Raw genomic sequence first — 25,952 nt, forward strand, 5'->3', positions numbered from 1 at the left:
CCATATTTAATTGTATTATAATTGTATAATTATAATATAATACTTACAATTAATAATAGGTTCATGTTCTGGTGTTTTCCAACTGTTTTTCAGTTACCTCGGTTATACTTCTCATCACATCAGGCATACAATTGAAGTTAAAATTTCGAATTACAATTACAAAAACTTACCTTAGTAAATTTCTCGTCTTCTTTCTTACACTTATTAAATTCACGATTATCTAGTCTAGATGGTGAACTTGGTTTTTTAAGGAACGAGAATTAGAAATAAAGAACTGCATGTTTGTTGATTTATCAAAATTAATGGGATACTTGACATTGCATATTTTCACTAATCTTCGCATAATTTGGCTTATAATTACTAGTTGAAAGGCGCAAGCAGTCGTCGAGATGCTCGTCTGTCAGTCGCGTTCTGTACTTATTCTTGATAATATTCATGTGCGAGAAACTGGATTCACAAAGATAGGTGCTCCCAAAGCAAGAAAGAATTCGGAGATACATATCTTTTAAGCATGGATATGTTTCTGGATTTAACAGTTTCCACATGTCCGTGATTTGTTGACTCTTCATAATAATGTCGTTTTGTAAATTTATAATTTCTAATTCCAAGCTTTCTTTATTAATATTGAAAAGCGATTCAATTTTCTCAGCCACGAGTTCAATTTCTGTAGCATCAAAGGGGGAGGTCACAAAGCACATTGTAGGTTCCAAGTTTTTAAATTCAGAAAATCTCTTCTGAAATTCCTCCCATATTTTTTCTAAAAGAACTGCAAATCCTTCATAATTATTTTCTTCTTCTTCACCGTTTTCTTTCGTTAAATTTGAAAAATGCTTCAAATCCCCCTTACGTAGTTGAGAAATCCATAATTTTAGTTTCATCTGAAATGAATTGATTGAAGATATCATATTGGCTATATTTTTGTTTCTTCCTTGTAATTCAAGATTCAACTCATTTAGTTTTGTTGTGATGTCCGTTAAAAATGCTAGTTTTTGAAGCTACTCCACGTTTTCAAGAAAAACGATGTTTTCATCCTTCATTTCCTTCAGAAATTCTTTAATATGGGGTACTAACTGACGAAATCTGACCAGAATTGACCCTTTACTTAACCACCTGATTTCATTATGAAGAAGCAATTCATCATAGTCAGCCTCAACTTTGTTGAGCAGGGATTTAAATAAACGGCGTCTCATTGGTACGAAAGCGCCTAAGGGTCACAAAATTATAAAAAAATTATTTTTTCCAATATATTGGAAAAAGATTGAATATATTGGGAAAAAATTGAATGTATTGGGAAAAAAATTGAATGTATTGGGAAAAAAATTGAATATATTGGAAACAATTGAATATATTGCGAAAAACTTAAAAATATTGCGAAAAAATTTAATATATTGGAAAAAAATGTTACACAAACTCAACACTTATGTCGGATATTGCAGAGTGAGTTACGAGTTTAATGTGCAGTGGCATTTGTGGAAAATCGAAATGAATAACGTAGATTTATTTGATGCACCCAGCAACGCTTTACCGATGATTTAGTAAGAGGTTATTTTTGAAGTGGCATGCATTACGATGAAATACTGGCTTTTATCTATTTGAGACATAATACGTAAATTGAAGAAGTTATTGTATATAAAAAAAAACATTATTCGGATTTATCCACAATCATCGATTTTATCCAAAGCCAGTTAAAGGAATCTGTTCAATTATGTGGATATCGTTGGATTCATCATAGATTACATAGACATACAGAATGGATTTGTTGTAACACAGGCTACAATTAGAGTAATTTTACAAGAATTGAATCCCGAAGGCGTACGTAGAATACAGAAAACGTAAAAGACTACGCCGACGAAAATATTCGATAAATGGCCCTAATTTAGGTATGGCATATGGACGCATATGACAAACTAAAACCTTATGGATTAGCTATTAGCGCGGGTGCATTGATGGTTTTTTGAGACGAATAATATGGCTGAGGGCAAGCAGGACTGCAAGTAATCCAAATGTTATTGGAGGTTATTACTTCGATGTCGTTAAAGAAATTGGTGGATGGCCTAAACGAGTACGCGTTGATTGCGGTACAGAAAATGTGTACGTAGAAAAAATTCAACAAATATTCAGAGAAGAACCAGTTGATAACTGCGACACTATGTTTGGTGAGAACAGCTTTATTTATGGAACAACCCAAAACAACCAACGTATTGAAACATGGTGGTCTGTATTGAGATAGAGCTGAAAGAAATTGATTGCTTTTCCGGCTCAGCACTGGACAAAGCCTTAATACAGTTTTGCTTTGTACCGATAAATGTTTTTATGTTCGACTCGATCATAATACGCTGAGTTATGACACTGTTTAGCGTCCATAATCTGCTACTTTATTGGACTAGTCCATAATGATAAAGTAATTTGGACTCCTGTCACTGTCAATTTCTTTGTAAAATGCATTTTAAAATAACGATCTGTTTTAAAGAAGAAGTACACGGAACAGAATGCTATAATTTTAAGAACACATATCTATATTATACATTTCAATTATTATACCAAATTAATGTTAGGTAATAACACAGTTGTTATTTTTGGTTGTTAATTCCCGATGTACCTTTTTGATGCAATATTTCTGTGGTCTCTACGGCTTTTAAATTTCTGAACGAAGAATTTGCCATAACGGTTTCCGTTCCCAAAATTTTGCTGGCAACACTAATTTTAGAATTGTCAGATCTCTGTCAGAATCTCCTTTTCTTTTGAGGTAAGGAATTAGGCTGGGAAATTTGATTATATCCACTCCCTCATTTAAATTAATTGTCGATCGTAACATCGAGTATACTTACTCCATAAAGAAGAACTTTTATAGGAGACCAGCTCACTATTAAAGTACGCCAATATACAGTCTTCCATGGTGCAATTGATTTTCTTCCCCCAGTACCACCTTCTGTATTCCCTGTATGCGGCCTCATATACAGTTTTTGATTTGCTTGGTAAAAGCATCTCTCTGGCATTGCAGGCTAATTGTTGTATACTGTTGTACCCATCAATTTCTTCTGGACTCATCTTGGGATTCATAATTAGGTACAGACAAATAGTTAATACCCAATGAAATTGACACTACACATCAACAGATTTTTTTCCAAACAACACGTATCTATGACAACACAAAAGGCACATTATGTTATTTCTGGTTATTAAATAGTGAAATCTATACCAAATTTCAGCAATAAAGTCATAGATTATGTACTTGTAACATAAATAGCTATTATAACGGGCGATCAAATATGAGTTGCTGTCAAGTTGCCTTTGGAAGTTCAAGTTACGTACGATTTCCCATGTAAAAAAAAATTCCAAATGTGACACGACAGCAACTCATTTTTGATCGCATAGTATACAGGGTGTTACATGACCGCATGTAAAAAAAAAAAGGTGATAGAGGGGAGCAAGACAAGCACTTTTTCCGAATAAACCGAGGGTCCAACGTGTTTCGTTTGGGAGCCACCCCCAAAGAAGTGGTGAAATTTGGATTTCTTCTTTAATTTTTTTCTCAGCAACCATAAGACCAGAAATATGGAAGGCTGCTAATGTTATACCGTTACCTAAGATAAACGAACCTAAATTATTTAAGGACCTTCGTCCCATCAGCATCTTACCAGTTATGTCAAAAATTTTAGAAAAAATAATGGTAGAGCAAATAAATAAGCATAATTATTACGCTTCATATCTTACCTGAAACCCAATCGGGTTTTAGGAAAGGTTATAGTTGTGCTACTGCCCTCTTGAATATAACGGATGATATACTGTCTGCTGCCGATAAAAATAGAACATCGATTTTGGTCATGTTAGACTATTCTAAAGCATTCGACACAATTTCTCACCAAATTTTGTTTAGTATCTTGCGATTTATTGGATTTAGTGCCACTGCTGTGGAACTTATGCCATCTTACCTCACTAACCGTTTTCAAAAGGTAATTTTAAATGGAGAGAGTTCTACTTCCTTGCCTATTATAGCTGGGGTGCCCCAAGGATCTAATCTAGGCCCATTACTATATTTGTTGTACACGTGCAACTTCAGAAATCATGTTAAGCATTGCAGGTATCACTTATATGCCGATGATACACAGCTTCAAATAGATTTTCAACCTGATAATGTGGCTTTAGCTAATAAATTAATTAATTCTGACATTGATGCTCTTGTAAATGTTTCTGAAAAGCACTGTTCAAAAATTAATGCAGAGAAATCCGTACTCATGGTATTTGGACAACGTAAAGCTAGAAACTTAATTAAACAGGATGTGGACGTTAAGGTGGCAGACTCGGGTCTGCTTGTGAAAGAAACTGCCAAAAATCTGGGCCTGATTTTAGATGAAGGTTTGAAATTTTCCCAACATAAGTATTACTTCTTTATTGCGGAAAGCGTATATAAATTTGAAACTTATTTTTAACTAAAGATACTGCCTAAGTGGGAAATTGTCTTTACCTCTGTATGCTGTCCTGCCCGTTTCCATCTTCGTGATCTCCAGATACGTACCGAAAATGAAGCGATTCATCCCTTCGTCCCATTTCATACGTCTTTTGGAGGTTTCCTTTGCGCTGGTCCCATCCACAAGCAGGCACAAAGGTCTCTTTTTGGCGGTCCTCCTCAAGTGGTCGTTGTCCTCTTCGTAGTATTCTTTCGGCTGTAAAGGTTTCGGGTATCCCAACGAGCGGCCGCCTGTTCACCAACTCGTCACTATCGGCTCGCATGCTGCAACGCCCAGCGATAGCTCCAGACGTGCCCAGACGCTCCTCAGATAGCGGCATTTCTCCGAGGCTTTGTTTAAACTCCATTTTCATAAGAATATGGGGTGACTAGGAACACGTGAAGGCGTCACTCTTCAAAATATTCGCGTAAGCAAATATCCACCTGCGTGTTGTGTATAATATAGGAAAGTAGGGAACATGGGCGTGGGAGTTGGAAAGTAAAGTGGATAGGTAAGTACTATAGGTGGTTGGATTTGTCACCTTTAGTGCCCATTGATCGCCTTTTACGATCTCTAGGGCGAGAGTGGGCCTTACTATCCCCGAACCCACAGGGGTTATTATTATTATTATGGTCGGTGTTTCTTGTGAGAACTCAGGTCTAGCCTGGTTAACTAATCGCAGTGACGATTAGTGTCTGTGTCTGTGTCTGGTGAAGTTATGTTATGTAGGGTTATTGGAAATCTAGGGATAGTATGTAATTCATACTTACCAACATAGCTATTAATGGCCACAATAGTCAACGCTATCAGGAAAGAGGAAAACAAAACAAACAAAAAAATCACTATAATAATTCCTGTAATTTTATTAAATGGAGTTTATTGTGTAAGTGTTTCTTTGGCTTTGCGTTTGGGTTGAATACGAGTGGGTTGTGATAACGTGGTGTGTTTCTGTGAAGAAGGAGTTTTGTGTTTTTTAACTGTGCTAGGACGTGTAACTTTATTCGGTGGACCTGCCTTTGTGGTACATCTTGCCTTACTTGTATTTATGGTGTTTCTTTGTTCTTGTGGTTGTATTTGTGTTGTTGCTTGGATTATTGGTGGAGACATTACGGTATTTTGTGAGCCTCTAGTGCTGTTAAGGTTGCTGCGTTTGGGTTGAGTACGAGTAGGTTGTGATAACGTGGTGTGTTTCTGAGAAGAAAGAGTATTGTGTTTTTTAGCTGTGCTATTATTATTATTATTATTATTAAGAGTTACAAAGATGAATGGCACGTCTTTGAATAGGTTTTCGGATATGCCCTATACGATTTTGAAAAATGTTTTTCAAAATTCTTACCACGAAAGGACGCACCACTACTTGGGGGTGCGAAAAAAATCTGATTTCGACGAAATTTGGTATGTGGGCGTTTTTGAACAAGAAAATGACGAATCTGGAATTAGTTTTTGAAAATTCGAAAAAAAAGTTCCACTGCAATTCTTGGCCGGACAACGAAAATGGAGAGAAAGTAAATCATCGGTAGCGCAGAGACAGTAAGTCTCTGTCGGTAACGTTGCTGGGTGCATCAAATAAATCTACGTTATTCATTTCGATTTTCCACAAATGCCACTGCACATTAAACTCGTAACTCACTCTGCAATATCCGACATAAGTGTTGAGTTTGTGTAACATTTTTTTTCCAATATATTACATTTTTTCGCAATATTTTTAAGTTTTTCGCAATATATTCAATTGTTTCCAATATATTCAATTTTTTTCCAATATATTCAATATTTTTCCAATATATTCAATTTTTTTCCCAATACATTCAATTTTTTCCAATATATTGGAAAAAATAATTTTATTATAATTTTGTGACCCTTAGACGCTTTCGTACATTGGCCTGGCTCTAATAGAATTTATAATTTTTATCGTGGTTTTCATCACGTCATCTAAATTTAACAATTTGCCGCATAATGCTTGCTGGTGGATGATACAGTGATACGACATAAATTTTGGAAATTCTTCATCTTTTCTACAAAGTGCAAGAAATCCCTTTTCTTTCCCAACCATTGCTGGTGCACCGTCAGTCGTTATAGATACAAGTTTTTTTATGGGCAACTTTTCAGTATTTATATAATTTTAAAAAATGTTGAATATGTCTTCCCCTCTTGTTTTTTCTTTTAATGGAATAATTTTAACTAATTCTTCCGTAGCACTTGTATCGGGGAAAACTAATCGCGCAAATATACTTAACTGTGCTGTGTCACAAGCATCGGTTGACTCATCCAACTGAAAAGAAAACCATGTGCATTTTTCGAAATCGTTTTTAAGCTGATTTTGCATATCAGTTGCCATTACTCCAACTCGTTTTGTAACAGTTGTAGCGGATAACTGGACGTTTTGGATGCCCGCTACAATTTCCGATTTATTTTTGAAGTTCTCAAATAACGAGTCGCCTGCTTCTAAGAAGGCCTGTTTGAATATTCCGCCGTCTGTGAATGGTTTTTTGTGCTGGGAAAGAAGCCGGGTTACTCGTAACGACGCCACTGTTGCAGCTACTGATTTATCGCACACCCTCTTAAAAAGGTTTTGCTGGGAATGCAACGTAGATTTTAGTTTTTTCACTTGAGCGCTTCTCAATGCAGATTTGAGCGGAAAATCTCTGACGTAACTGGAATGGCGCGTATTAAAATGTCTTTCAAGATTTCCCTTCTTTGCTAACGCACACGTTGAGTTGCAAAAAATTTTTAAGAACCTAAAAAATTATTTTCGCCGGTTTAATTTTAAGTGCTCTTAAGATCGACTAATAAATGTTGCGCGATCGACCGGTTACCGACCCCTGTGCTAACCTATTCTTCGCAAAACGCCAGGGTATTTTCGCAATGTAGCCAGGTGTGAGTTTACTGAAGAAAGATTTCCATTCCGTCCTGCAATCAACCCACTGGTTCTCTAAATCTGTATGGGGATTGTGGTTGAAAACTGACATTGTGATCTGAGACTGCAGATTTCTCCTTGAAGATTGGGTTAACTTTACATAATTCAGAGCAGAAGATTTGAAAGTTAATATGTTGGTTGGTTGATCACGGTTGTGGTAAGTGGTGGAAAAGCAGTCGTCCAGTTTGATCCTGCGGTAGTGTATTATGAGGTCTTGCCTTATGCGTTCCGGTGCTGATGTTAAAGACTGACAGAAAAGATCTTCATCCATCCACCTGCCATTTACCTTGAAATCAGACAACACTACGTTTGAATGTTTTCCTCCAAGCGATTGCGTTGCTGGCAGTGGCGATTATCAACTATATTTTTGCAGTTGAGTTTTCAACATAAATGCAGAAAATTCTCTTTTGTTGTAGGAAGAAGGCTGTATATTACAGGAAATAGTTTGAAATAAAAGGCGCACTACTTCTCCCATTTCTAAAGAGCGATTAGGAGAAGGTTGCTACAATTTGTTGATAAACAGACACTTGCCAAATGATCCTTTAGCTTTTATAACCAGGATTTTGCAAGTCATATAAGGATGGGTGCTTAGCCACCATTTCAATTAATTCTTCATCTTCAGCGTTCATCGACACATCGGCGATCGCGATTATACTGGTCTCGAAGCAGACTACTGCGACTATCTCCGAAGACAGTCTCCGTCGACAATCGTGGCCGCTTGAAGGAAAACGATTATATTGTTTTCTTATACAAGCAGAGGCTAGCGATAATCGCCGAGTCGCGCCCGATAATGCCAGCCGCTTCGAGGAAAACGCACCTTTAATTAAAAAAATTTTAATTACTGCTGCTTTTACGATATCTTCACATAGACTGACATCCGCAATTATAGTTTTCCGTAAAATCCGCCATCGTTGAGACAGAATACCGAATGCATGCCCGGAATAATCTCTAATTGAAGATGCGATTTGTTTCAAATAAATATTCTCCCGGATATGGAATCTAGTTTCCGTGGTTGTCTCTTCGGGACTGGTAGCCTACAGCCCCTTCTTGTTGTCGATGGTCATCATAGCTTCTTGGGTATGAGCCATAATTTCCTCTTCCTCTCCCATAATTCACATGGTGAGCATTTCTCCTATTATCTTGAAATTGATTGTTTCTGATTTGGTAATTTCTCTGATCTTGATCTCTTCTTTCATAATTGTTTCTATTCTCTCTTATATCTTGGTTTTCTCGGTTTCGGTTTTGATAATTACGTGGATCTTGATCCTGTTCGTATCTCTTCTCCAATCTCGACTATTTTCTAGAATTTTTTCCAATATTTCAATTAACTTCTTTATGCAACTTCTTAGGTTTCTGCATTCCTAATCCTTTATTCTTGTAAATAATGATGCTCGCATTTGGAGTGGCAATTATTTTGTTTTCTTTTATCTCTTCAATTTCTTCCGCATTACTTTCTACTTTGTTGTCTAGTTCAGGCATCTTTTGGTCAGTTACTTTTTCGTTTCCGGTGATTTTATGTTCCATTTTTCTAAACTCGTAGTCTACCTGTTGGGCGAATCCAATATGCTGCTGATGCATTTCTTGCATTATGAATTTCTTTTCTCATTCCTCTTTTTGACTTCTTATTTCACTTCGTAATTGTGCCATATTCTTTTCTTGACTTTTGATAATTTGTTCTTGTCCTGCTTCTATTTTCTGTTTCATTTTTTCTTGTCCTGCTTCTATTTTTTCTTCCATTTGGTCTTGTCCTGCTTTCATTTCTTGCATTAATTTTACCAAAATTGTTAGGTCCATATTTTGTGTTTGTAGTTGAGAGGCTGTTTTGGCTTTCTTGACTGAAGACGATGTCTTCACTACCATGGGTTGCCTGCATTTTATTCTTCTGAATTGTTCTAGTCGCTTTCTTGAAACCTTATCTTAATTCCATACTGTATGACTGGGTTTTTTTCTTGCTGTTTAAAATTTTCTTGGGTACGCCACTGGTATCGATTTATTAGCATTGACTCTTCTTTACAGGTGTTAATGGTTCGAAGCCCACCGATTGGGTGCCATTTTGTAACGGACGGTTACAAATTGTAGATGACTCATCGTGTATATTCTTTGTCTTCCGGCTTCGATATCTATATCTTGAGAACTTACCTTAAGGAAGAAGAAACGTAGATGTAGAGGAAGAATGTAATCCGGTAATTTTTCCTGAAAAGAAGTAAAAACGAGTAGTAAGTGGACCAAAATATTTGGATGATTATGTTCTGTTTGCAGAATGTGATCTTCCACATGATTACACCTCCGCCATACATTCAAATGACTCTAGCGAGTGGTGATAGGCTATGGACGAAGAAATTGCCTCTCTCCACGATAATAACACATGGGAACTTGTGAATTTACCGCAAGACAAGAAGGCGATAAAGAATAAATATCCCTGTTGCAAATGGCTGATAGAAACCAATAAATTTTTTTATTGGGCCCTATTGGCATCAATATGTGTATATTGCCATGGTAAATTCACAATAAAAACTGATTGAATTCTTATTTGGAAATTCTATTAGATGCCAATAGGACCCAATTATTACACATTAGTACACAATAGAAGCCATTAAACATACCGAGGCATGTGGCGCAGTGGATGCGCTCACCGATGCTATTCGGGAGGTTGTGGGTTCGAATCCCGCTGCCGACTGCTCTGTCTGGGGTTTTGTCAGGGGGTTTTCCTCAGACATACGTAGCTTCGCATAATGCTAGCATTATGTTGAAATCTACGAGGCGAATGCTGGAGCAGTACTCTCCCCCTCAGCACCCTAACCCCGTTCCTTCCGTTCCCATCCCTAGCTTTACCCATCCTTACAATCCCGTTCACTGGCTGAAGAGGGCCAGGAAGCCCTGAGCAGCCCGCCTCCGGCATCCCTGTAGTCAGGGGTGCCGGAGGAATGAAACACGTTGGCCTTTTTTTTCCCATTAAAGACTCCAATTATAAACCAATCGTTTCACAACCGTCTCCATATAATTTACTACATATTCCAATATAAGCCAATCGTTTTAAAACCGTATTACAATTCAATGCCACAATTCCAATATAAGCCAATCGTTTTATAACCGTATTACAATTCAAACGTCCCAATACAAAACTATAGAAATCTTATTGGAAAATTTCTATGAATAACAATAGAAGTTCATATTCCATTTCGTCGAATTCTAGAATTTTAATAAGGTTATGGTTCTATGTTGATTTGGATAACTTTCACCTAAAAATGTCACAATTTGCTAAAAGAAAAAGGATTAACAAGCAGTACCTTGTACCCAATGTGTCTCCTGTAGTTAGTGAACGAACATTAAGACATTGGAAGCAAGTTGGTGAGTAAAAAAATTTATTTACATATATATATATATATATATAATATATATATATATATATATATATATATATATATATATATATATATATAATATGTCTTATACGCCTCCGATATAGATACTCTCTCAACGAACACACCTCCAAAATCGGAGGCGTATTCGTAAAATCGGAGGCGAGTTCGAAATTGCGTGTATATCGATGCCAAAAGTGTTGCATATTGGTAAGGCGTCATTTTTACAATTTTTTGTCAGAGGCCATTTCGTCGGAATTTTATGTGCAAATACACTCCATTGTTCGAGGCAGGTTGTGCAGATGGCGCTGTTAACTAATACACTTATACATGATGTATTTAAGCAATGTACAATACGTCTCCATACATGTTTTGCGCTAACACACCACTGAGATGTGGCAACGCTGTAGTGGAGGTCTATCGGCTATGTATTGCAGAACATGGAATAGGTAAGTGTAAGATATTCTAACTATTTTGCTTAATTTTTGTTTTTCAGAATTTCGATAGCGCATATATTTTTATAATGCATAAAACAATTGATTTCAGTTGTCTAGCGAAGGCTGTGCGTGTTTTTTAGTTTTGCCCATAGAGATCAACATGTTAATTTGGGATCCCCATGTTACCCTAACATCTAGAAATACTAGCAAATTGAAACTGCGCGCACTGATAGATACAATAACTAACTACAATCACGCACATTTTCAATAAAAACAAATATTGAATTGTTATTAAATTATTAAGTGAACAGACCAGTTGACAGAACGTGAAATCTCTGCATTTGTTTGAAAGTTTTTATTGAAAATGCGTGTGATAGTTATTGTATCTATCAGTGTGCGCAATTTGAGTGTGCTAGCTTTTCTATAATGTAGGATAACATAGTGTTTCCAAATTAATATGTAAATCCATATGGATAGAACTTAAAACGCACGGTATAATCTCAAGACCTAAAACTAATTGTTGTGAGATATCAACTTCTACATATTTACGGATGTGTACTCAAGAAATAAATTTCAGTTCTATTTTTCGTATCAATGTTTCCTATTGAGCTAGGTAAGTAGTCGTTTTGAAATGAACCTGTTAATTATTAGAAAAATAATTTGAAGGATAAGTCGACTGAGGCAGCAGCCATTGCAAAGGGAATTGTGCACAATCCTAAGATAATGGGAGTACGGGACGGAGTTCTTCTAGTCGAGAAACTGCGACATGTACATAATTTATTTCATAACGCCTTCATTACTAAGTCAGATTTAGACATTTAGGGTAAATAGGTCAGTCAAGTAAATAAAAAACAAACTATTATATAATGAATTATGTAAAGGATACATTGTAAATAGGTACATTTGTTTTATAAAATCTTAATAAAATAAATTGTTTTTTTCTGGTAATTTATAGGCGTAATCATAAAACTAAAACAGTACACTAGTGGGAAAAAAGAAACTCAAATAAACAGTATTCATTAAAATAAATACATTCTTCTATGTGTGATAAAAAAGACATAATGTTATAAATCTATTTCCGATAGGTGTTATACACAAATGTTTTTACCCTCACCCAGTCCTTATTTTGAAATATTGTTGGATGTTTTTCCATAAATTCTATGCATTCATTTTTTTTTGGTGCTTGTTTTAGGCGGATATGTTTTTTAAAATGATTTTTCACCAGAAGTGATTGCGCTTCAGTCCATGGAGTGCGACCCGTTAATTTCGATTTTTTTGATTTTTCGTCTGGTTCATCTAAGAATGTAATATTAATATATAGCAGTTATTAGTTCAATATTTATCAACAGTTTTTGCAAAAAAAAAACAACTTTTGCACAGATATACCTAAGATTAATAGTACATTATATATCAAGGTAGAGAAGTCCAGTATTATTGCCTGAGCACCAAGATTACATCTCGAGGCGCTTGCGCCGAGGGGTGTAAGGTGCGAAGGCAATAATAGACTTCTCTACCGTGGTATATATACTATTTTTTTCACTACTAGCACTTGAAATCCTCTAAATTAACATATTATATTGATAAGAGAGTTAACGGTTGGACAGAATTTTTTGTTTATTAATTTAACATGTCAATCAAGTACGTGGAAGTACAAGTCAAACAGGCCGTATTTTGTTCTGTCATTGAGATTTTTCAAAGAGTAATTTCGTTCGAATTTTTTCAAAATGTGATAATTTTAGGTATGTAATTTCTCTGGAAATTGCGAATGGTGGCAATTATTCGTTTTAGAGAACTTGTCTAAACGTTCATTGAGCGAAATTTCGGGTTGTGTTTTCTAAAAGTGACAGCGTGACAGTTCTCATTATTGACTACTAGTTAATAATAAAAAATTATTAACCACTTTGAACAAATGCCGAGAAAGCCTACTTTACAAGTGGAAAAAAGGTTAATAATCATGTCATCAGACGCTAGTAGTGAAAAAAAAATTTTTATATACAAATTATATGAACCCAAACACAATATGTCGGATGGCCATCTTGGTGCTAACCGGTCGGAGACTAAGAATTACATATTTAAATTTCGGAATTAGACAAATATCTTATCATTCAGTCACAATACAACGGAATTTGACGGTGCGGACGTTATTGACCCCCCCAACCCCCCACCCCCACCTCACCTCTTGGCGTGGCGGTGGAGAAGTAAGGTTTCAAATATTACTTCATGATATAAAATTGACAGCTAATAATTTTCCTAGGGGAGTGTAGACCATTATAACTTTTTGATGGGGAGGGGAGTCATAAGATACCTTGTTTTAAATGTCTTTTTATCCGCAGCTCACCTCCTCAGTTGCAAACCCCCACTGCAACCACAGCTTCGTCAAAGTTTATTGTTTCTAAAATTTTCATAGAACTAGGAAGATATTTTTAACAGTACGTTTGGTGCTTTTTCGACTAAAAATTAAAGTCTAAACTTTCAACGTATCGGTTTTCGTTATCATAAAATTTAGAAGCCATACTCTTGGACGAAGCGCCCCCTTAGCTGTGTTTACAGAGGAGATAGGTGAACTGTGGATAAAAGGTCCTTCAAAATGAGGTATCGCATGACGTCCCTCTCCACAAAAAAAATTCAAAATGCGATAAAGTTGCCATCTTGCTTCTTGTATCTGTCAATTTTATGTCGCTCGTCACTAGTAAAAATGTAAATCATTGTTAGTATTGTCATAAAGGCTCATTGGTCGAAACTAGTCGATTTGGGGAACTAATAAAATAGAAGTACAACTGGCCATTGTCATTTATTACCTTGCGATTTACACGGTGATGGTGGCGTCCACTGAATCTCATCGTTGTCCGACTCCGCTTCTGCTAATTCCACATGAGGGTCAATGTCGATTTCATTTAACGCTTTTCCTTGGAACGTGTTTACTCCTTTATCCATGAGCAATAGAAGTTTGGAAATTTTTGCCGTTTGATAAACGTCTTGTGGTAACCTAATTTTTAAGCATTAGTTTGTAACTGAGAAGTAGGTAACTTACTTGTAAAATTCATTATGTGTCTTTTCTGTATGGCCCATAAATTGGGCGAATTGTTCCGATTCTTCCTTTGTTAAATTTAATATTTGCATAACTGTGGCAATTTGCTTACGTAATTTGTTTGACGATATATGTGCGGGAAACTCTAAATTTGCATTTGTTGCAAATTTTCGGAAAACAACGTCAGCTTTGGTCCATTTTTCTGTATTTGGACATCCAAATAAGTAGGGATTGTTGTGGGGAACCAAGTTCCCCTCCAATCGTATTTTTACGAAAAAATCTATGTAAGTTTGCAAATTTAAGGGAAATAGAACTGCAATAGGTCTACTACCCTTGCCACCTGTTACAATTCGTTTATAATATTTAGTCAACGCTTTTTCTGACTCGGACAATGCATTTATACACTCTTCTTGATTAAGCCCTACTCTATGGTCGGTGTAAGTCTTCAGGTACGTATACTGAACGTCCCCAATTCTTTTTCTATTGAATAATATGGTTAAAACAAGTGATGCATGAATTAGATTCGTCAATTCTTTTTTGTTTTCTGGATTGGTTTTGAGTACCGCCATAGATTTGTTGGCAACATCGGTGACGTATTCCTTGAATTTTAAAATATCTTTCGTCAACGGCAGAATTGATGGCTTCTGCCACTGTTTTTCATGAAGATCTTTAAAGGCCAGGCTAGATATCTCAGTCGTCCATTGGGACTCGATCAGATCCTTAAACCGTTTCGCATCTTTTAAGCGCTCCTCCTTATTTGTACAGTTTATAGATTTGTCTTCTTTCAACAAAAGTCTCATGTACAATTCACATACTTGTTTTAGAGACGTCCCTATGTGAGCTGAGAGACTCGGTGCTCTATAAGTCTTTTTTTCACAATCGTATCCCCCAACATTTTTGGCACATTCAATTGCAACATCAAATAATTGTGGTTTCAAAGTGTCTTGTAAATTAAGACGGGAATTATTAGTACATTTTCGAAACTCTATTACAAACCTTGCTAATTCTCTCATTTTATTTGAGCACACTGACACAAGTTGTTCGCGTTTATGCTTCTTTAAATAATTCTCGCCAAAAGAAAAAATTAAAGGATCAGTTTTCACTATCAGTGATATTAGATCAGCTTTCATATGTGAAAAAACTTCTTGTTTCACTCGTAATTTTGAAAGAGTGTTATTTCGGTCTAATGCGGTTGCGATTAGAGTCTGTGATGCAGATAATTGGTTTTGTTTACCGCCTGCATCTTTAAGCACACATCTTTTTTTATGCCGAGATAAATACTCTTTCGTCAATAGTGCTTTGCATCGTGAACAAGGAAAATATTTCTTGTTCTTTGTATTATGATTGTATTTCGGTTTTACGTTACCCCTCAAGTATTCGAGAAAATGCCCGGAGTTCCGGATCACATTTAAAATTTTTTTTCTTTCCTGGTGTTTTTTTGGGTAGGATAAAAAGTCTAGAACTTCTTTTTCATCGCGATGATTGCGTTCTAAATGACGCTCAAAATTTGTAACGTCCGTCTTGCAATACTGACACATTGTCCTTTTCTTTGTTTTTCTTACACTGCTCATGCATGACTATTGTAATTATCAAAAAGATAAATTAAAAATCAAACACGAAATTAGAATTAACTTACAACTCTGGCTCCCGCAGAGATGACTTCGTTGTTTGTGAAATAATTGGTTTCTGGTACAGTATCTCGAGCCCGATCATCATTTTTTAATGTCTGAAATATGTTATATATGTAGGTATATTATTTGTTTATATTGTCAAACGGTAATATTAAATATCATGATTAATACACATACACAAACCTCCTGTTGGAAGAATTTGTAAAGATCGCGTAAATATCTGTGGAACTTCTCAGAATCCTCTAAGAGAGATTAATTAAGTCAGAAATGTCCAAAAAAAATTGTCTACGCCTGTCATCAAGATACATATTTTTTATTATACCTGCATCAGAATCGCCGTTTAAAGCCCCCCTGAGCTTGCGAAAAAAGGCATTTAAAGCACGCCGTGTTTTAAAGGTTACAAAGTGACTTACTTCAAATTTGACGTATAAAACTAGACATTTCCCTTGCGGTAACCATGGAATTACGAAAGCAGCCCACTAAATCAGAAATGTATTGGAGAATAACATTCATATGATTTTTCCTTATTTCCTTTATTTTCAAATAGATTGCAGGTATAATAAATAATAGCGTAAAGTATTCGTTGATAACTGGCCTTTAAAAACACTTGCGCTATTTCGCGCGTGTTTTAAAGACCGTATTATCCACTTATACTTTAATATACTATATTATAGCGTCTGTACTAAATACCTAAAGTTGGATCAACAAGTTTACTAAGCTTTGCTGTTTCCGTTATGTACAAGGTTAGTCGGAAGTCTCGGAACGGTCCCATAGTTCTGTTATATTTAAAAAAATATGTCTTTAAAATGTAGTGTGGATATGCTTAGCCCTATCAGTTTTTGGGATTTTCCGATATTTCTAGTTCTTTTAGTTGTACCGGAAATTAATGTAACATTCTCAGCTTACATAAAACACACTGTATAAGTATAAAACGGATTAACTTCACATCAGGTTTCCCTCTTCCCAAACGTAACCATTCCGAAGATATCTAAGAGTCTTTTGTACTACTACACACAATGTAAATTTCCATAAGGGCGCCCTCTATAAAAACATACTTATTTTTTCAAAAAATGTTATATTTTGTGAATTGTTTTATAAATTTAGTCGCTCATCTACAAAATGATCGGACTAATTTTTTTTAAGTTTATAGAGGCTGAATATCAACTGTTTGAACATTAGATGTTTTGGGCCAATTGTTAGCGTAATTTGTTTTATAATTTTACTAACGATTAGGATCATTTCTGAAATAAGTAAACCGATAGTTTTGCAGATAGCATACTTTTAAGAGTGAGATCATTTTTGGGATTTTTGGGACAATGCTTAAAAGCATCCTATCTACAAAACTGAAGGTTTAAAATTATCTCAGAAATGATCCTAATCGTTAGTAAAATTGTAAAACAGATTACGCTAACAGTTGGTGCGCAACATCAAATGTATAAACATATTATGAAGTTTAGCCACTGTAAACTTTTGTAAAAAATTAATACAAACATTTTGTAGTTAAAAGGTCTAAATTTATAAAACAATTCATAAAATATAAAATTTTTTTCGAAAAATAAATGTTTTTATGGTGGCCGCTCTTATGGAAATTTACATTTGGTGACGGGTGTTGTAGTACAGAAGACTCTTAATTTAAATGCAATGATTATACTCGTAATATGAAGAAATTGCAAATTGTGGCAAAACCGTTAACTTTAAACATAAGGACCCATAATAAAAATCTATTCAGAACAAAATCTAGACTTAAAACCTTTTAAAATGAACAACACATTTGCCTTCAAAGTCTTTTCAATGTGAGATAATTTTTTTTTTTGGCAACCTGAACAACATTTTTAAATACTCGCTTTATTAGTCCAACCTACCAGCTAACATTTAACATAACAGAAAATTCTACATTTTGAAACCACGCAATAAAAACGTAATCAATTTAATGCCTAGAATGTAAAAACTCAAAAATACTCGATGCTGTATTTAAAATAAGCAAATTGGCATTAACTTCCAATACAACAAGAAGTAGAAAAAAACTGAAAATTCCAAAAGTTGATAGGGTATCTTTTAAAATAACAGAGCCATGGGACCGTTCCAATACTCCTGACTAACCAGAAACATCAGCAAAGTTGGGTAAACTTAAACTTGTTGATCTATAGATTTAGGTATTTAATACAGCTAACAAATATCATAAACATTCATGGAAGGCTTAGCCAAATTGAAATTTTTTTGCATTTCTTAGTTAATATCTCTTACTAATGCTATATATTGTGGTCCATTTATCTTGTGACATTCGATTATTACGGAAACCAGTGTGGATATCAAAAATTGTTTATATGAAATATTTCTTCATATTATGGGGCGCATGTAATGATACTATGCACATTTTCACATAACTGGCCTTTACTTAAGAGTCAAGTGTAGGGCAGCTTAATTTTTTCAAATAGACGTACGCATTTTTGTTATTGCCGCATACTACATAATATTGTACCTATGCCATTACTGGAGCATTGTAAAATTTGGAAAAGTGTTTTCAAAAAATGGTAAGTGAAGGGAAAAACGTTTCTCACGAAAGTTTATTACCTTCCGATGTAGAATAAGAATGTTTAATAAAAAGTATAGGTGTCTATTTGAAAAAATTAGGTTGCTCTATATTTGACCCTTAAGGGACAGTTATGTGAAAATGTGTATGGGCCCCTCCATATGAAGAATAGTTTACATAAGTTCTTTATTGACATCCTCACTAGTTTCCGCAACAATCGGCCGTCTCAAGATAAATGGACCGCACGGTGTAGGTGGATAAAGTTATTGTGCTGCCATCTAGGTACGAGTATAACAAACGCGAAGCGATACAAATTATCAAAGGGTAAAACCCACCGCTGAAAACCCTGTACATTTATGAAAGATAAACGTGAATAATACATTTACTTACTGAACAATCTAAAGCCGGCCCCTTTATGGTTATGTCACTTATAATGTTTATTTTCATCTTTTCCGGTTCCTAAAACATTTTTGTAAATAGTTAACCTTAATCTATGAGTTAGGTTCATAAAAAAATTCTATTCAGATAGACCCTTTCATACGGGTTTACAGGGTGTTCGCACATATATGACACAAATACGGAAAGGGCTAATTCTTTGGCTTAATATTCATATAATATTACCATAGGACCGCAAACACTTCGTTGCCGGATTGTTGTAATTTCAACATACACTTTAAAATTCAAACTTTCAATTTACTTATACAACCTTAGACAAGGTAAAAAAAAGAGGACAGGTAATGCCGCAGGCGTAAGTGTTACCGATTGTCACCATAACTGTTCAACTTTGGCTCCTTTTTGTCACTTCGACTTTTGCAATTTAAAGCAGCACACATCGCCATTTTAAATAATAGAGAATTACACTCGCACACTGACAAAAAAGGAGAATCACTGAAAAATGCGACGGTGACACACGCACTGCTTGTCACCATTCGTTCAAATATTGGTAACACTCAATGCGCTTGACAGTAAATACGTGTTACCTGTCCTCTTTTTTTTCTCTTGTCTAAGTATACAACATACAATTTTAAATGTGAACTGTCAAACCTGATTAAAACAAAATATTATCTAAATAAAATCAGGATCTACTAGACCATTTTAATAATTTTACTTTCATTTAGCTAACTACCGAAAATTGATTTTTAGTTTTTTGTCGATAGCTGACAGAAAAAAGATTTACAAAAGACCAAAAAGTTTCTAAAGAAGTCAGAAAATTAAATTGGTATTTTCGGACCTATATTTATATGAACTAACATATCTAAGCCAAAAGAATTAACCCCTTCCGTATTTACATTATATCTAGGAACATAACATTTTGAAAAAACACACTCAACGTAATTGGATTAATGAAGGTATGATCATATTGGCTTTCTGGTTATAATGAATCAGTACTACTCACCTCGCATACATCGGAAACAAAAGAATCAGAACTACTTTCTGCCTGTGGGTCTGAGTCATTTGGCATATATTGTGGGTCTCCGAAGGAATCATCTGAATCAAAATCTTCAGGTGATGGAGCAGGACTGCTTTCATAACCCACACCTTAATGTATGTGCATATATTATTATCAAGTTCTTTGCTTGAAGTTAAATAAAATTTACACACAAACTCAAAAGCGTGAATAATGAAAATTTATGGATCGTTTGCCCATTAGGGAAGAAAAGTACCTAGTAAAGTGAAAATAAATGCATGATGTTCTTTTTAAAACAAAGTTATCTTTGACATTTAGTAACACAAAATTCAGCACCACGCAACGCCATGCCAAGATATAAAATACATCATATAAAAATACAGAACCTACCCCCATCTTCCTGTTTCTTATTGTCGATTGGCACGGTATGGCCTTTCTCTTCCAATCGAGCTAGTTTAACAAGCAACTGCGCTCTACGAGTTGGTCTACAACAAAAAATTAGAAATCAAGCATCGGAATTTGTTGCTGACCTGTTTAGGTGCAATGCCAACAAATAGCCAAAAATGCAAGTTTAACAAAAGCACACTTGCATGTGAACCACCGCGATCGTATCTTAACTTTTTGCATGCTCAAAACCAATTTTATGAATCGGCGTTTGAAGTTTGACTCCACTATCAGTAAGACCTTGCCAGAGGCAACCACATTCCCTTTTTGTCGATATCCACTTCCGACGTCCCGTTACACCGCAATTCGCGTTTGATGTTATGACTCTACTATCAGTAAGATCTTGTCGGGGGCTACAACATTCCCTTTGTCGGTACCCACTTCCGACGTCCCGTTACGCCGAAATTCGCGTTTGAAATTCGACTACTCCATCAGTAAGACCTTGTCGGGAGCTACCACATTCCCTTTGTCGGTACCTCCTTCCGACGTCCCGTTACGCCGAAATTCGCATTTGAAATTCGACTACTCCAGCAGTAAGACCTTGTCGGGAGCTACCACATTCCCTTTGTCGGTACCTCCTTCCGACGCCCCGTTACGCCGAAATTCGCGATTGAAATTTGATTACACCATCAGTAAAATCTTGTCGGGGGCTACGATATTCCTTTTGTCGGTACCCATTTCCGACGTCCCGTTACACCGCAATTCGCGTTTGATGTTATGACTCTACTATCAGTAAGATCTTGTCGGGGGCTACAACATTCCCTTTGTCGGTACCCACTTCCGACGTCCCGTTACGCCGAAATTCGCGTTTGAAATTCGACTACTCCATCAGTAAGACCTTGTCGGGAGCTACCACATTCCCTTTGTCGGTACCTCCTTCCGACGTCCCGTTACGCCGAAATTCGCATTTGAAATTCGACTACTCCAGCAGTAAGACCTTGTCGGGAGCTACCACATTCCCTTTGTCGGTACCTCCTTCCGACGCCCCGTTACGCCGAAATTCGCGATTGAAATTTGATTACACCATCAGTAAAATCTTGTCGGGGGCTACGATATTCCTTTTGTCGGTACCCATTTCCGACGTCCCGTTACACCGCAATTCGCGTTTGTTGTTATGAGTCTACTATCAGTAAGATCTTGTCGGGGACTACCACATCGCCTTTGTCTGTACCTACTTCCGATGTCCCGTTACACCTTAATTCGCGTTTGAAATTTTGAATCCCCTTTTGAGAAAAATATGGTTATAAAGTCGGAGGGTACGAGTACGAGGTCATGGTAAACCGCATGGTTCAACCCCTCGGCGTTTTCGAATATACGCCAAAATATGATAAAGTACCAATTAATGGTAGTTGGGGGTAGAATGAGGGTTAAAATTTGGGTTGTGAAATCGGAGGGTACGAATACGAGACCAGCGTATAGAACCGCATTCTTTTAGCACTCGGCGTTTTTCAATAAACGCCAAAATATGGTTAAGTGGTGGTTGAGGGGTGCGAGGGTGCGAAAAAGGCATCGGACAAAAGACGGCGATTTCCTAACAATTCTCCCCCCCCCCCCATGCCACACTGAGCCTTAAATGTTTTTATTCTCAATAAATAATGTAACTTCATATTTCGTCCGATTTCCTTTCGAAAATTACCCCTGCGCCCCCCTTCGTCTGAGGGAGGGTGACTTTGGGCCACATTTGGGCACATTTTTACAGTTTTTCTTGCATCTGCATAGTCACTTGAGGTTATGTAATATTTACTAACACAGAAAACCGGTAAGAGTGTGTGTAAAATTACAGACATTCTTAACCGACCATTCAATTCAATTTATTAAATGTATCAATTTCCATTAATTCCACATGCAAAAAGTTTAGAAAAATCGCATCAAAACCACTCATTTTACCGTACCTATATCATCATATAAATTACGATTTCAAGCTTTATGGCCATAAGAAACCGTTTCAAATAACAATGCCAAAAATATGTGTACTTACCTATTCATGCTTGCAAGTAAACGGCCCACCATACAATAAACGTTCAAGACGCCTCTTCATATAGAATTCAGATTAAGAAATGCATTATTGCAGTATCAAATATAACGAAGTTTCTAAAAATAAACCTCAAGGACATATTTTTGAACTGGCAACGCTGCTGGAGGCGTAATATCCCACAGATACATCACAATTATATATAACGGAGGCGTATTAAGCAAATCACATGCGGAGGCTGATTGCATTTAAAAATATATCAAAAATTGTATATAAAAGTATTGAATTTTCCTTTCCCCTCTCAGCTTCCCCAGGAAAATGTTAGTATTTTATTTAAATTAGAGAGGTTACAGGCTGCGGACTCTTGTACTTTTCCTGGAGGCTAGGTCGCCCATTTCGCACATGGAGGCTACTTGAATAGGCAAGTATGTATATATATATATATATATATATCGTCGCCCTAATACGAAAACCACGTAACTCCACATTTTACCCAAACTTGGTTTTTCACGCCATCTTGTAGAAGATATCGATTTACATGTCTCTGAAGAACCTGTAACTCCTAGAATATTTCATTACCTTTATATTGGAAAAATAGAAAACTATGTAACTCCATAGCGTATACAATTAATAGGAAAAACGCGCATGTCCAGTGCTACATGGACAGTTGAGTTTAACGGTTACTTAGTACCTACGTGATTGTGACATTGTTTAAACTACTTGTAGATCGTTATTTTGTGTGAAATTCAAAGTGAAAGAAGTACGCTGGGGTGAGTAATTGAGCAGTACTATTTAATTTTGAAACGGAAGACTTTGTATCAGACTGTTAAACTTTCAAATTTAGCTGGAGATACGTGTTTTTCCAATTTGAATATGAATTAGAAAAACACGTATCTCCAGATAAATTTGAAAGTTTAACTGCTGAAAAAATAATAAACTCGGGAAAGTATAGTCTTTTCAAACAGTAAGATTTAAACTTTAAGCTAAAAAGCGATGTTAAACCCTTATAAATTATTTATGTGCCTAGAAAAAATCAATACTCTCCCTAAAAATATATTTTTGAAACATAATCGTTATGTTTAGAGCTGATAGTGAATTTAAGCTATCAAATTGTTATAAGTGTACTTTCAGGACATAATGAATCGTGGAAAGAAACTGCTTGAAATGGCCTTACAAGATCGTAATGCAAGCGTTACTCCGATAGATTATGAGACCACCTATCACCAAAACAATTCCGAAGATGCTGAGATTGAGTATTTATTAAACAAGTTTGATTCTGGTAAGCTCCTTCCTATATCTACATCAGAAGACCACGACGTAACCCTTATGCCATTGGAAATAGACACAGCCACGTGCAGCGATACAAGATTGGTTACTATACAACCAGTAGTTTTCAATCGAGAATCGAAAGACGATATGCCGTCCGAAAAGTTGCAAGGCATGCAGGAAGAAGATTGGGAATGTAGCTCTGACAACTCACAAGAAACCTTCGCGGTACTTCAACCAGTGACATTCAATGAAGAACCGGATGAAAATATAATATTATGTGAAGAATCGCGTACTTCGGACGAATCGGATCCAGATTATAATCCTAATAATGGTGAAGAAGATGACGTAATACCTGCGACTTCAGAAGATGAGATGGAGCAGACAAAATTAACAAAAAATGAAGTTGTAAATATTCCAACAAAAAAAATACGTCATAAGCGAATAAACATGAACAAGGACGATTGGGAATACAACACGAATAAAAAAAGAAGAGAGCAGGGAGTGTCATATAAGGGAAAGAAAAAAGATAATGAGAAATGGGACTACAACATTTCAAAACCGGCAAGACTTTTAAATGCAGCATGTAACTGTAAATTAAGCAGCAAAAGAACGGCTCTTCAATGTAAAATGTTCACCGAAGAAATGAGGGAAAGGATTTTTAAGCAATTCTGGGAAATGACGTGGCCTGAGAAAAGAGTCTTTATTCAAGGTCTTGTCACATATAAACAAGTAGACCGAAGAAGGGATGTGAAGGAGAATGTATCAAGACGAAAGTTTTCTATACAGTATTTTCTGAAAACAGGAGGACTGCAAAATTGTAGAGTGTGTAAAAATATGTTTCTCCGTACTTTGGCAATTAAAGAGTGGATCGTCAGGAGATGTCTCAATATTACTGACAAAGCTGATGAGAAATCGCGAAATGGGCGGCAGAAAAACATAAAAAAGGTTCACGAAGGAAAAGCAAAAGTTGAGGAATTCTTAGACAGGCTACCAAAATTAGAATCGCATTATTGCCGGTCGTCCTCTTCCAAACTATACCTAGAACCTCTTTGGCAATCAAAAGCAGAACTCTACCGGCTATATAAAGATGAATTTTGTAAGGAACAAAATGTGACATCGTGCTCTTCTGCTACATTCGATAACGTATTTGACAAAAAGAATCTGTCGCTGTTTCGTCCAAAGAAAGATGCATGCGATGTGTGTGTAGGATACGAAACAAAAAATGTGTCTGAGCAAGATTACTTGTATCACATTGAGTTGAAGAATGAAGCAAGAAATGAGAAAGAAGTGGACAAAGAGTCCCAAAATGAGGTTTTTACTATGGACCTCCAATCCGTCCTTCTTTGTCCTCGTTCCAACGTTTCTGCGCTGTACTATAAAACTAAGCTTATCGTCCACAATTTTCCATTGTATGACCTGAAAAGAAAGCAAGGGTTTTGTTTTTTATGGAATGAGGCTGAAGGCGGTTTAACGGCGAACGAATTTTCGTCCATAATCTTTCACTTCTTAGAAACCCACGTAATCCCCAGAGCTTCAACCAATAATGTCGATATTATCTTATTTAGTGACGGTTGCACCTATCAAAACCGCAACGCAACATTATCGAACGCTCTCTTAAACCTTGCAGTGAAATACAACGTAAACATTATTCAGAAGTTTTTACAGAAAGGCCATACGCAGATGGAGGTCGACAGTATGCATTCAGCAATTGAAAAGCGACTAAGGCATACTAAGATCAACGTGCCAGCCGATTATATTTCCATCTGTAAAAAAGCTTGTGTTAAATCGCCGTATGTTGTAAAATATTTAACTTATGAATTTTTCAAAAATTTTACTGAAATATCGTTCATAAAGTCAATACGACCTGGTAGACGTGTTGGAGATCCTGTGGTCACTGATATTAAAGCTATGAAATACACTCCGCAAAACGCACTTATGTATAAATTACGCCACACTACAGATTGGGAGCAACTACCTCTATGTAGACAGCATAAAAACATCGACAACCCCGTTGGATTTTCCGAATTGCCGCAGTTATACCTTGAAAGACTAAAAATTAAGGAAGAGAAGTTTCAACATCTACAACTACTTAAAGGTTCAATTGAATCTGATTACCACTCTTTTTTTGATAACTTGCCTTATCGTTAATAATAACCTATAGATTAGTAATAACTTTTCTTTTGCAATTGTAAAGTTTCTTAATAAATTACGAATTTATATAAATAATTACTTTTATTTTCATCAAAACCTTAGGGGGTTGCAATATACGTAAGTCCCGATTTTTAGGAGCATTTTTATAAGAAAAACACGTAACTCCTCTTATTACTTAAATTAATATGAAAATCATTATATTTCTTACATGATTTCAACCCTTGTTAATTTTAGATTTTTTTTGTATCATTTGTTTTGTTTATGAAGTCGTAAATAGTTTTTCACGCCTCCTGTAAAATTTACCAAAATGGAGTTACATGGTTTTCGTATTAGGGCGACGATATAATATATATATATAATA

General features: G+C 35.9%; 1 protein-coding gene and 1 long non-coding RNA gene across 4 annotated transcripts; one reads left to right on the plus strand and one right to left on the minus strand.

Moving 5' to 3' along the window:
- Positions 1-10,825: 10,825 nt before the first annotated feature.
- LOC116159289 lies at positions 10,826-12,138 on the plus strand. Its single transcript, XR_004142948.1, has 3 exons — positions 10,826-11,170; positions 11,218-11,771; positions 11,825-12,138. It is a non-coding gene; the product is annotated as an uncharacterized LOC116159289 (long non-coding RNA).
- LOC116159288 lies at positions 12,105-22,574 on the minus strand. Of its 3 annotated transcripts, none has more exons than XM_031472241.1 (8): positions 22,178-22,574; positions 20,146-20,240; positions 19,744-19,886; positions 18,738-18,806; positions 15,823-15,912; positions 14,190-15,763; positions 13,957-14,144; positions 12,105-12,454 (listed from the first exon to the last, which is right to left on the minus strand). In XM_031472241.1, exons 1-8 carry the CDS (start codon positions 22,207-22,209, stop codon positions 12,231-12,233), a joined length of 2,415 nt encoding a protein of 804 aa, XP_031328101.1. In that variant the 5' UTR covers positions 22,210-22,574; the 3' UTR covers positions 12,105-12,230. The 3 variants fall into 3 exon arrangements, with proteins under 3 accessions (XP_031328101.1, XP_031328102.1, XP_031328103.1); XM_031472242.1 differs by lacking the exon at positions 22,178-22,574 and adding an exon at positions 20,286-20,515; XM_031472243.1 differs by lacking the exons at positions 18,738-18,806; positions 19,744-19,886; positions 20,146-20,240; positions 22,178-22,574 and adding an exon at positions 16,001-16,867.
- Between the last annotated feature and the right edge of the window lie 3,378 nt (positions 22,575-25,952).

Source organism: Photinus pyralis, unplaced genomic scaffold, assembly GCF_008802855.1.
Source record: "Photinus pyralis isolate 1611_PpyrPB1 unplaced genomic scaffold, Ppyr1.3 Ppyr1.4_LG1, whole genome shotgun sequence".
NCBI classification, from domain to species: Eukaryota; Metazoa; Arthropoda; class Insecta; order Coleoptera; family Lampyridae; genus Photinus; species Photinus pyralis.

Coding starts and splice junctions, on each gene's coding strand:
- LOC116159288 (XM_031472241.1), bottom strand. CDS start 22,209: ATGGTGGGCCGTTTACTTGCAAGCATGAATAG. Junction 20,241..22,177: donor TTACTTGCAAGCATGAATAG/GTAAGTACACAT, acceptor TTTTTGTTGTAG/ACCAACTCGTAGAGCGCAGT. Junction 18,807..19,743: donor TTGTTTCCGATGTATGCGAG/GTGAGTAGTACT, acceptor AAAATGTTTTAG/GAACCGGAAAAGATGAAAAT.